This window comes from Diorhabda carinulata, chromosome X (assembly GCF_026250575.1).
Source record: "Diorhabda carinulata isolate Delta chromosome X, icDioCari1.1, whole genome shotgun sequence".
Taxonomy (NCBI): Eukaryota; Metazoa; Arthropoda; class Insecta; order Coleoptera; family Chrysomelidae; genus Diorhabda; species Diorhabda carinulata.
Window position 1 is genome coordinate 20161431 of NC_079472.1, and position 12640 is coordinate 20174070.

Consider the following 12640-nt stretch of genomic DNA (forward strand, 5'->3'; position numbering starts at 1 on the left):
ACACTTTTCAATTGCTTCTGTCGAAGGTTTTTTTTACGATGAAACCTCTGTCACTGCTTTACCGCTGTTAGTTAAGACCTTAAGAACATTTCTAAACAATTTTTACGTGGAAACCATCTCGATTTTTCTCGCAAGTTTTTCAACGTGGAAAACCGGCTAGCATTTTCATGCGCAAACGTTTCGCACCGGCAGAGTATTCATTTAATGATGGACTAGGGTTTTACTTGCAATTTTCAGGCTCTGATCTTGGGAATCGTTTCGAGCCGTTTTTATGTAGCTAACTCTTGGACTAATCTAACTCCCATGAGAAAGGAAGGGACGTAGTAAGCATAACGCGTGTCTAAATTATACGTGTATGCAGATATCATGGATAATATCAATTTCTTCGCTTTTTGGGAAACCTATAAAAGATTGTGATTCTATAAAAGGAGTTGTTCAGACTTTCTTCTCCAGTTGATCATTAGCGTAAACTCCGGTCTGGTCGGTTACATAGACTATAATAACGTTGTTCTTTGCTACCAGATTGATTGCAGTCACATATTAGCTTTGACTCAATTTTATAAGATTCAAGAGCTTTGCTATATAAATATCTTTGAAAAACGATAGTTATGTTGTGCACAATGAGATACGCATGTAAGAACACTGTATGTTTCCGCCTGGTTTAATCTCATTGACATAGGTAGCTTGATTGCTGGGCCATATATTCCTGTCCCTACTTGTCCATTTTCCAGCCATCAGCGTAGAATATCAATGAGTCTCAAGGAAATGCAATCTCTGGAATCGTTCATTAATCTCGACTTGTTATTATGTTTTTCTTTTTTATTTTTTGATGAAGTTTGAAAGACATGGATTTCGTGATTATATCTATTGACTCTTACATTCCTTTCGAATGCTTAGATGCCCGCTTAGTTCGCCGGGCTTCATGTTCTGTCCTCTCTAAGCCTTTATTGCTTTCTATAAGGGGACAAGACGTGAGATTGTTATAAATTTATTTCGATGGCTGTACTATATAAGGTTTCTGATAAACAGCCATTTTTATTGGGACATCCGGTACAGTTAAATAGATTCTTTGGAGATAATTAAAATTAATTGGCCATTTGATTGATTGACATCGGTTATTTATAAAAATATGTTTTTTCTTTTTTTTTGTTGCCTAGAAATTGTTTCTTCGTCTGATGTGTATTTATGATTATACCTATTTATCAAATATATATGAAACTTGACAAAGCAGTACTTAAAACGTTTCGAATTAATCACCCTAAAAGGTCTCTGAAACCCTTCAGCAAATTTTTTTTATCTTGTTACTGTTTTATTATCTGCAATTAGTGAACAAAAGTATTTTTTGTATACTTACATGACCTTCTAAATGTATCATCTTTTTATCACAATAATTGTATATAATTGGATAATGAGAGCAAGCATACATTATTATATGTTGTGTTTTTCTAGTTAAATTTACAATTCGAACTTTAGAATTGAGTCCAAAACACCATTCTAGATCCTAAAAAAAATTTGATGAAAAAAATTTTATAAACATATATATCTACCTTTATAAATGCGGAGACTCAGGACTTGGCCTTCGGCAACTACTTTTATGCTAGAAATTCACAAATTAGGAATAGCGCTACCATGACGAAGTATAACTACGTTAAAAGCCGAAAAAAAAAAGAGCCTGATGATGCAATCTCGTCCACATTGATATTAAACCAAGCTACGCCTTTGATAATCATAATTACAAAGGATATTCAGGATGTTTCAAGAATAAACCCCTGCAGAGGAGGAACTCCTATATCAGGACCAATTCTAATGAACTTTCCTCTTCATAAAAATTTTCTCATCCTACCCAAATATACCCAACCAATCTCTGTCTCTCAGGAATATGGCTATGCGCCCCTTGTATCATCACGTCACTGATTTATTAGTAATTGGCTATCTAAAAAAGTAACGAAGTTCGCATTAGCTGCTTATTGAAAAAAGCACGACAATTACAAACATTTATAAAGTAAAAACAACTCAAGGCTTATATATGCCACAAATATGAAGCAGCTTCTCAAAAACTTGGAGCCTCCTTTAAGACCAAAAAGCTATAAGACTCGATATAGAAGAGAACAATTATAGGCGATCCAGAGTAGACCATAAACTTGGACAGCTAGAAACGTCGCCAAACTGACTGTGTTTTACCAATACTAACCCTGCTGTCCAACATAATATCACCTAGAGCAGTATTTGCAATATCTACTCGACAGGTAGACGTGGCTCATGAAGACCGATCTCGCATATAGACGCCCAGAACTTACATTTTTTGGGACTCCTTAAACAGGCACCTCCACACGATAGACACACCTCGAACTACTCGAGTGTATAGATTTATCCTTTTGTGCTTGATTACATAAAAAAAGAAGCAGAGATGTTGCAGTCTTAACTGTGGCTTAAGTTTGTAGAAATGTTGATGATATTGTGGTGTTTGGTTTGGTTTTATAATTTTTATTCTTCTTCTTCTTCTATAAGTGTTGCATCTGGTAAGCGTTGTAAATAACGAGACCGCTTAGAAATCGTGGCTTATATTTTATCAAGCTTTTCGAATTGATTGGAAGAGCGACAACGAATTTCTTGTTGATCTGAGAAGTGACTTCAAGAAATGACTACCCCTCAATGGTTTCCGAGATACACTGGAGTGGAGAGAAGAAAGAGACTTGCAAAAGTAGAACCTGAACACTTTCGAGGAATCATCTACTCTATCTTTAACAGCTAGAGTTAACGCATAACCTGAATTTTGGGTCCCAATAGATCCTTAGGCTTGCAATTTATACAAAGCTCTTTATATTACTTATAGCTGCATCCCTGAAAATGTGAACAACACAATTTGTATTCTTTTACACCCTGCTCAGCCCATATCTCATAAACTAACAATGATATAGATTTATATTTCTCAACATTCTACCATTCCTCTAATTTACCCTGTATACGTATAAATGTGTATATTATTTTTTAGAATGGTTGAAAATAATATTCTTTGAAAAAATATTTTAAATTTATATAATTACGAATGGTTTTGTTTTGGCCATAACTCTTGGATCTTTGAAAACTTCTGGTCCCAATTTACTACCGACACTATTTAATAACTCCCTTGTAGATTCGCTAATGTTGTCGACGGATGATGGTAAGGATGTATCGGAACCGATGGATTCTCGTATATAGACATGATCTTCCTCGTACGAAACCTCATCTAATTGAAATCTTTTTGCTATGTAAAGCAAATTTTCGGTATCTTCTTTATTTGTAATACTTTCGTCAGACATTTCTCTCAATATAATTGAAATATATGAACCTATATTTTGATATTAAAATGACATTTAGATTATTTTTGATCAACAACTTGATTTTCATGTTATATGCCACGATATGTAAATAAATTTTTGAGGTATCAAGATTAGTGGTATTTGGATGTAAGGACTCAATAATGTTTTCTATATCTGGTTTGTACTTTTATTATATAAAACATAGATTAAACGCTCCCTAAATATTTGTTCCACAATTTATCTAGTGAACAAAAGAAATCTACAGATGTCTCCAGCACTTGTAATGAAAACATTTTATTCTAAAGACAAAGCCATAAAATGTCAATTCTATGGTTAAACCAGTTTCTGTTTATTTCTAGTGTTTTGTGTTCTCTCTTTCACTTTTAATTTACAGGGTTGCCTATCTATATATTCCCCAACAATAATCTACAAACATTCCTAGACTCCATTTTCCTGAAATCGTTTCTCTTTTTAATTAACTATTTTTTCGATTTATGGTTTCTTAAAAAGTTTAAAAAACATTTCCTGGTAAGTTTTTCCTGATCGTTTAATATTTCTTTAAAGCTCTTTTCTTTTACCAGTTGCCGTATTTGTAAACCTACAAATGCTCTTGGGCAAAGCTTCTACTAAATTTTTCATCAAGTCTAACTTTATATGCAACGTTGGTGAAAGAATGTTCACTAAAAGACCTTTTTAACATTTTTATGGTCTGGAGTGTGTGATTTGTACTTGGGTCACACTTTCTTCGTAAAATGACTTTATCTGTCTCTACTTACTGTCCCGTGACCATAGAATTGAAATTCTGTTTATCTCTTGTGTTTTGTGTTCTTTCCTTCACTTTCAATTGACAGGGCTGCCAATCTACATATTCTTCCATATTTTTTAAAACGCTTCTTTTCTTAATTAAAAATTTTTTCGATTTATGGTTTCTTAAAAAGTTTGCAAAACATTTCCTGGTAAGTTTTTCCTGGTTATTCACTATTTCTTTAAAACTCATTTTCTTTATCAGTTGCCGTAATTGGAGACCATAGAGGGTACTGGCATTGAAAATGCGCCATATTGTTTTTACTGAATGACAACTGATTTTGCATTTCTTCTTGGAGTATGTTCTGTGGCTTACACTAACTGTATAAAACCAGTTTGTGCTGAGTTCGTACAACATGCGACTACTGATTCTGTATAAGCAAAGAATTTCAACAAATCTTTATTATTTCATTTTTGTAAGAAATTATAAATCCTTTTTCCATTTTCATACAAAACACAAGAGGTACCTGGGAATCTTGTCACTCTATTGTGAATAAAAAATGTTTTAATTTTCACAAAACATTGGAAATAGTTGACTGGGTCTAAAAATTCAAAAATATATAATTGATGAATAATAAAGAAAATCACAACTACCTACAGAGGGCAAAATAGACTTTTCTTTAAATTTGATCATTTTAAAGTGTTAAACTTGATAATATCTCTAAATGTTCCATTCTCTTCAAAACTAACCCCTTTGCTACGACTAGTTTTTGATAATTTAGATACTTTTTCTAATATGCGTTTTTTAATTGTGTTACTAGTCATATTTTTATTGTACTTTCTCCAACCATACTCAGTAGAAATCCTAAATTCGGAATCCAATAGAAACTTACTCAAAATATTTGACGAATATGATACTTTTGAATGGTGTTTCCGGTTGAGGACTCAAAATAAAATTGTCCAATAGTCTTTTTAAAATTCCAACGTTTCGATCTTCTCATTGGTCTTTATCACTGTTTTTTAAATTATTAGACGACAAATAAAAGATCGAAACGTAGGCATTTTAAAAAAAACTCTTCATCAGTTTTATTTTGAGTCCTCAACCCGTAACACCATTCGAAAGTAAATACTAGAAAGGACAATAATATCAAACAATGATAAATAGGGTATAAAAATGAAATTCAACAGTATATACGTTTATTAATACCTACAATATATACATATGTCAAACCAACAACAAATTGACAATATCAGTAATTTAAATTACTATCCGAGAGCTCAACATATGCATTTAGTTATTATTTTGAAAATATTATTTTATTATATATGCAAACTTCTCGGTTTTTATTCGAATACTTTATTTCCAATTTAACTTGGAAAAGGACTACTAGATCTAGAACCGACGGTGAAATCTTTGTATTGAGAGAAAACACAGATCTGAAATGAAAAACCAATAATTATTAACCATTATTATACACAATTTTTAATAAATATGTTAAATAAGTTAGTGATATTCATACTAAACACATTATTTGTTGCTGCTATTACACCAACAATCACAATTACACTGTTTGACGCGCGTTTCGATATCCAAGTTATCATCTTCAGAGAGTTTACCTTCAGTCTTTAATGATAATAATGTGAGTGTTGGTATAGTAATAGTTTAAGCCGTGTGTTGTGTATTTGATCCTACAATTACACAATAATCAAAATTACCTTATCTTTCAGTTGCTGGCATAGCTGCAATCCGACTGTAAATAATACTAATACCTCATTCAACCAAGGTACCGAACACTCTGCTGGTGTAGGATCTGGTGTCATAACTCCTTGATTATTCATCAAATGGTACATAACAAATACCAATTTATGACTCTGTATATAGAAACTTATTGCTAGGTCTTCAGCTAAAGGAGGCGAAAGAGATTTCTGAAATAAAAAGTCAAATTTTTAAAAATCATGATAAAAAACTAAGATAGGAATTCAACCTTTCATAGGTTTCCCAAACAGCCATCATGGACATAAAAAGAATGGAAAAATGAGAAGAAATTAGAAACATTGAATAATACTACGGTCGAAAAGATTTCTGTCGACCAATTAGTCTAAAAAGAACCTGGTATGTTCACTGAACACTGTCTGGAGAACTACCATCTAAAGAACAGAAAAGAGAAATTTAGACAGCTCTTGTCGTTTCTGTAAGGAACCAAAGGAAACCGCCGAACACCTCCTTTGTGAGTGCAAGATAATCCATAGACAAAGACTACTGTAAGATCTAAGCCGCATAGCCCGCAGACAGGTAGCGTACTTTACTAAGTCGTTGCTACCTGACTAGTGAATAGAAAGGAGTACACAATAGATCAATAGGTCAAAGTGTTAGCAAGGTAAATTGACGACCTTATACTCATCTTATCTAAGATAGAGGTGTAATGTATCTTCGGACTAACCAATGATGGTTGACCATTTTCGTTGTATTGAAACATCAAAAATACTTTGAAATAAACTATTTGTTAGATAATAAAATGAGTAGTTAAACGTGGTTTCAATAATCCTACGACTATACTCGAAGGAACGCCAGAATATTAAGACATTTATCTGTTTACAAACCGCTCTAAAATACTGAAAACCCTATTGTATGAAAGTTTAAAATTATCTATAAGTATGGTCGTTCGAGTCACATCAATACAAATAAAGTACGTAATTTAATACCTTAATGGAACTCAAGTGTCCAAGGGACACCCTGAATAAATCATCTATGATGTGGGTCCCCATTAAGATCGTGTACCATAAATCTTGATGAATACAATATACCTTGAATTAAAGTAGCTCAATTTTTGATTCTTCGCAGTTACATTAGACAGCATATAAGACAGAAATTTGGTTATCTGAGAGTGAGTTAAATTACACACAAGAGATTGTATCACTGTTTGGGTTATATTTGTGCAATGTTTTTAAATTTAATAATACAAGATGTAGTAGCTTATAGCAATAGTTTGATGTAATTAATGACATGTTTAATAAAAAATCAATGTGGGAGGATTTATCAGGTTTTCAAGTTGGACGTTGAAAAAAGTTGCGGGAACAATAATAGTAAATTGAACACCCCAAATCAAAAAAGGTGAATCTAAAAAGGTAGGGGGAGAGAAAATGAGGATAATAAGTTAAATTGATCAAAACTGAGAAAACTGATAAGCAACAGGAAGAGACTTTTGCAAATAAGCCCATAATATTTTCTATATATCTTCACATTTGTACATCAGAATTCCAAAAAAAAAGATATTGAAATATAGTTGTTTTCTTACTTCAATATTTTCTGGTTTTTTGTCAAAATCTGTTCATCATACTTACCATATTGCGACTTTTAAGTAAATCATAAATTGTTTTCTTCCTAGGTACTATTAAACTAGTTCTGCCCCTCTGTAAGCTACCCAAAATATTTCCTAATACGTGAAGGACCTCATCAGATGACCTGGAAACAATTTTGTTAACTATAACTTATGATCACATCAAATCTATCGAAAACAATCGATGAAACCAACAGAGATGAAATAATTAAATAGTACTGTAGTAAAAAAAATATTTTGGCCCAAAAGGGCGTAGACTAATACAAAAATTATTGATAGTAAATCCTCAGGAATGTGGACCTCATCAGAAGACTTGGAAACAATTTGGTTAACTATAACATATGACGACATCAAATACATCGAAAACAATCGATGAAACTATCAGAGATGAAGAATAGTACTGATGTATAAACAGAATTTGGCTTAAAGGAGATTGATTAATAGAAAAATTATTGATAGTTAATCCTCAGGAAGGTAATAAAAATCACACACAATTAAATTTATTGTAAAAATAACCTGTGGAAATTTTATATTTATATCAAGGTGAGTTCGCAGTAAATATTGAAAAAGTAAAAACCAATTGAAAACAAGAAACGTGGAAGAGTTTTGATAATAAGCTGAAAACTGTCTAAATAATGATTACTGATTCAAAATTTATTATGATATAAAATAACAAATAAATATAATTAGCAATTAGAATAAAATTAAAACTAATGATCGCCAAAAACCTTATCGCTCCAAGATAGGAACAAGTAAAAATCCACACACACTACTAAGATAACAATTAATAGAAATAGAATCGATAGTGGTAACAAGACTATCCATAGTTTTAGCTGTAACTGAAGACATAAAATAAAATTAGGAGATTTAAAAATAGAGAAAAAATCACGAACTTTAAATACCTTGGCATGACCAGATAGGATACTGAGGCAAACGAAGAAACTGAAGCAGCTGGATAATTATTCGCAATTAAGACAGTTTCTATTTAAAAAGGAAATACCAAAACAAAGAACAGAAATATGTAAAAAAGTAGTCACATCTATATTAATAAACGAATTAGAGGAATGGACACTCACAGAAACAAAAAAAGCAAAATATAAAGTAAAGAAATGAGATAAATGGAGATACGATAAAACAAATTACAACATTATGAGAGAAAATTTGAATATAAACTCAATTCAAAACAAAATAGAAGAACAATTGAGTTGATTTAGCCATGTTATGAAAATTGGAGAAGAACGATTAATATATATATTATTATATATGTGAACCACGAACTTACAAAAAAAAAAAAGAAAGGAAGACGGATGATGAATGGGACAGAAGAAATTAAGATGGCAGGGGAAAATCGAGGAACAAAATGGGGGGAAATGAAACAAAACACACATAATAGGAAAGAATATAAACTGGTGTGGAAAAGAGAGCCCATGTAATGACAACTCCAGCATGTCTTACACTTGAAAAGATAGAAAGGCTTCAGGATTAAGTAAGTACGAAAAGTGGTAACCAGACTAGTAGTAGTTTTAGCTGTGATGATATGTTATAATGTTGAAACTAGATATAAAGAAACAAAAAAAAAACAAAATACATAAACAATTGAGATGGTTTAGCCATGTTATGAAAATTGGAGAAGAACGATTCATATAGAAGATACATGAACCACGAAAAAGGAAGTGAGACGAATGATGAATGGGACAGAAGGAATTAAGATGGCAGGGGAAAATCGAGGAACTCCAGTATGCTTTACACTTAAAACTATAGAAAGGCTCCAGGATTACGTAAGTAAGAAGAATAGTAACGAGACTAGTAGTAGTTTTAGCTGTAACTGTAATGATTTATTATATTGCTGAAGCTACATATAAAGAAACAAAAAAAAACAATTGATATAAACAATAAACCTAAGCTAACATTTGGAACGAAATAATGATTACATTCCAATAGTTCATAAGTCTTGATGATTATTATGATAAAAACGATCAGACAGAACATAAAATATTCAAATGGAATAAGATTGCAAATTTCTATATCAATATAACACATTTCATTAATGTGTGTTCCTTGCAACTTTTGAATTTTCGTTTTATTATACCCTGTCCTCAATTATGTAACAGAAGCATTTGTATATTTTGTCAATGAAAATTTCCCAATGACTTTATATTTTTCTCTTATAATTCATAAAATGTGACATTAAAATACAAATATAATCTATTTACAGTTTACACAACGAATTTTATTACCTATTGTTTTTTCCTACCTTATTTTAGTAGCTTCCAGATATATTTACTCAATTGCAACATAATAACATACAAAAATTTTTTTATATCATGCTTTTAAATTATTATTTATAAGTTATTTTGAAAATACCGGCTTTACCAGTACTAGTACTATACTAGAATTAATTTGTTTTTATTACATTCATAATTCATATTTGTTTCATCCCTCAGAGGCAATTCTGTAAAATTGAATTTTTTTTCTAGCAGAAGTAATTAAAAATCATGTTACATATCAAATTTCATTTTATATAAATATTTAAAACTAAAATGTTTTACATATTTGGAAACAATATTTCAATATTATGAATATAGTATTTTAGCCAATCGATCATTTTCTGCTGTCATAAATGTACAGATAACATTGAAATAAAATTGATAAAAATTTAATAGCAGAATTGGATATCAGAAGTTCAATTCTGATTATATAATAAACTGCAAAAAATAACAACACAGAGTTAATACTTTCCAGTTTCAAATACATTCCCCAACATAACTAATGCAATAAAAATGTTCAATCTTGTTAAATAAGACAATTAATTTGAGTGAAAAATAAATATTTGGAATTAAAACTTCTTAAATAGATAATTAAAAAATCTTGAAGATATAGCTGATATAAATTATAACATGAATTTAATACACACATTTAAAACACACCTCTAAAATAGAATAATTTTTCACCTATATAATGTCTCATTATGAACCTTCAAACTCAAAATTATTCATCTAAATCTAACAATAACTCTATTGATAAAAAAGAAAGGTTTTTAAAATCTTGTGGGATCAATATTTTCTTAATAAATAATAAAAGAAATAGAAAGACAAATATTCATCACTTAATGTACAGTTGGATCTTTCATGTAAACGCTTTCTATAAGAGATATTTCAGGAAATTTCAATTTCAATGTGCCTCTCTATCTCCTACTCTCTGGAATATTAAAACAAAATTTGCTTTGTCTTTAGATCTTGAAAGCTAACGTATGATCCATGACCATAAAATTTTTTTTCTCTAGGATGTAATCAAGTTTCACATAAGTTTCCTGACAGTCTTTATCGCTTCTGCAGGAGGTTTTCTGAACGGCTACATTTCTGCCACTGCTTTAGCGCTCTTACTTGAGCTCTATAAAAACCTATAAAAAAACTTTCACACGTGTACCCCATCGGTTTTTTAGGCACATTTGTTCCACGTGGAAACTCGGCTGGCATTTTCATAAGCTTCCTGTCCGAACAGGCAGAACAGCTATTTGGTAACGTCACAACTATTTTCAAGGGGTTTACGAACTCAAACATCGTGTACTTTATTGGTACAGTTTAATGTAGCCAGCTCCCCGACTAATTACATAATCACACTCACATTTTGATAACCAAATTATTGTTTTCAGAGACTGAAGGTAAACTAAAACCCATTAACTTGACCTACCTATTATATACTAAATTTTCCCACCAATGAACCTCCTTCTGCAGAAAATAATTCCCAGTGGTTACTTCTTGGGCGGGAAACTTCACATTTATTCCTTGAATACTAAACTAAAGAGTGGACTATAAAGAATAGTCCTTTGTTTCTATTTAAACCCACAGCCTACTCTATAATTTAGTAGTTAAGGAATTAATATGAAATTTCCCACCCAAGAAGTTGTAGAAGAAGGCTCATTAGTGTAGAGTGTTTGTGTTTGTGTAGTAGTAGTGTAAACAGTGTGTTCAATATATACACTGTACATAATCATTCCCTGTATACTTTGAAATTTGATAAACATTTTAAAACAAAGTATACAAATCTTGTGTTTTTTTAGAACACCCAATATAATGAGATTTCATATTAATCAATTTTTCTCTATATTTCTCTATATTAATGAAATATTTGAAAGCAGATTTTATTGATAAATTTATTAAGAAGACTTAAATCCCAACAAATTATAGATATCATTGTCCAATGAAAACCTTATCAAAGATTAAAACTAATGCTGGCAAATTTGATTAAAAACAAATATAAAACATAAAATCAACAAAATACCGCCAAAAAATATTATTAAAGTGAAATAGGATGCTACCAAACCCTTTCAAATCATTATTACCAAATAAAAATTAATTGCTAGTATATAAATTTAATATTCAATTTGTTGTTAAAGCAACCAAAATTCATGAAAAAAAAAATGATAAAATTAAATTTCTTATTACTAACTTGAATTTGTAATGTTTGCCAACATCGTCAATGTGGTATATGGCTTGCTGCAAATGATTTGCTGCATCTTGTACCTGCTGTAATTTCCAAGGATACTCACTTTGAATTGTCGTACGTACATTTGTGACTGTCGTCTGTCTCACAACTTTAAAATTGATATCCTATAACAAAAAATGTTACATTCATCTGCAAAGTCGATGTGTATATCAGTTAGTGAATGTGTCTCTTCATGTAAATACCTACTGCATGTGTAATACTATCTCCTGTTAATGTGACAACACATTTCAACTGATCAGCTGGTACTGATAAAACGAATTTATCTTGTTTTGCAGAATTATCATGTCCATATAAAGCAACTGGAAACCTTCTAGCGCACTCCTATAATGTCGAACATTAATTAAACCTACTAATATGTACAAACTTTAAATAGATCACTTACCACTAGTATCTGATGGATCTGGTCGAGACCTTTATGAACTTCTTGATTTAATACCCATTCGAATTCTTTTTGCTGAAATATAATTAATCAATAAAATTTGACCTAGTTGTTTAAATTGATTTATTACCAAATTTGTAGCTTCCTCTTTTTCGCACTCCGTCATATTTTATTTTTCAAATAATAGAATAGTATTATTTGCTAAACAACGTTTAGATCCATTTACTGCTTAAAATTCGGTTTTTAGGAACATTTTCTGTCTCTGCAAATACAATTATTTTGACATTTCAAAATTAGAAAACTGTCACTGTCATTAAATAACAATTTACTTAATTACAAATATGTCATTTTTATCTTAATTTTTTTTATAACAA

General features: G+C 30.8%; 2 protein-coding genes across 2 annotated transcripts in view; both read right to left on the minus strand.

Moving 5' to 3' along the window:
* Positions 1 to 3445, minus strand: part of LOC130901644 (cilia- and flagella-associated protein 251-like) — a 38772-nt gene extending 35327 nt beyond the window's left edge. The window contains exons 1-2 of the mRNA XM_057813164.1: positions 3045 to 3445; positions 1355 to 1501 (exon numbers count right to left, since the gene is read on the minus strand). Coding sequence (XP_057669147.1) covers positions 1355 to 1501; positions 3045 to 3299 — 402 coding nt within the window. The 5' untranslated portion in view covers positions 3300 to 3445. The remainder of the gene's footprint in view (positions 1 to 1354; positions 1502 to 3044) is intronic.
* Positions 3446 to 5223: 1778 nt separating this feature from the next.
* Positions 5224 to 12568, minus strand: LOC130900772 (protein rogdi). Its single transcript, XM_057811639.1, has 7 exons — positions 12397 to 12568; positions 12270 to 12341; positions 12074 to 12208; positions 11831 to 11991; positions 7386 to 7506; positions 5760 to 5969; positions 5224 to 5480 (listed from the first exon to the last, which is right to left on the minus strand). Exons 1-7 carry the CDS (start codon positions 12430 to 12432, stop codon positions 5412 to 5414), a joined length of 804 nt encoding a protein of 267 aa, XP_057667622.1. The 5' UTR covers positions 12433 to 12568; the 3' UTR covers positions 5224 to 5411.
* Between the last annotated feature and the right edge of the window lie 72 nt (positions 12569 to 12640).

Coding starts and splice junctions, on each gene's coding strand:
- LOC130900772 (XM_057811639.1), bottom strand. CDS start 12,432: ATGACGGAGTGCGAAAAAGAGGAAGCTACAAATTTG. Junction 5,970..7,385: donor TACTTAAAAGTCGCAATATG/GTAAGTATGATG, acceptor TTTTTATTTCAG/AAATCTCTTTCGCCTCCTTT. Junction 5,481..5,759: donor GCCAGCAACTGAAAGATAAG/GTAATTTTGATT, acceptor TTTTCATTTCAG/ATCTGTGTTTTCTCTCAATA.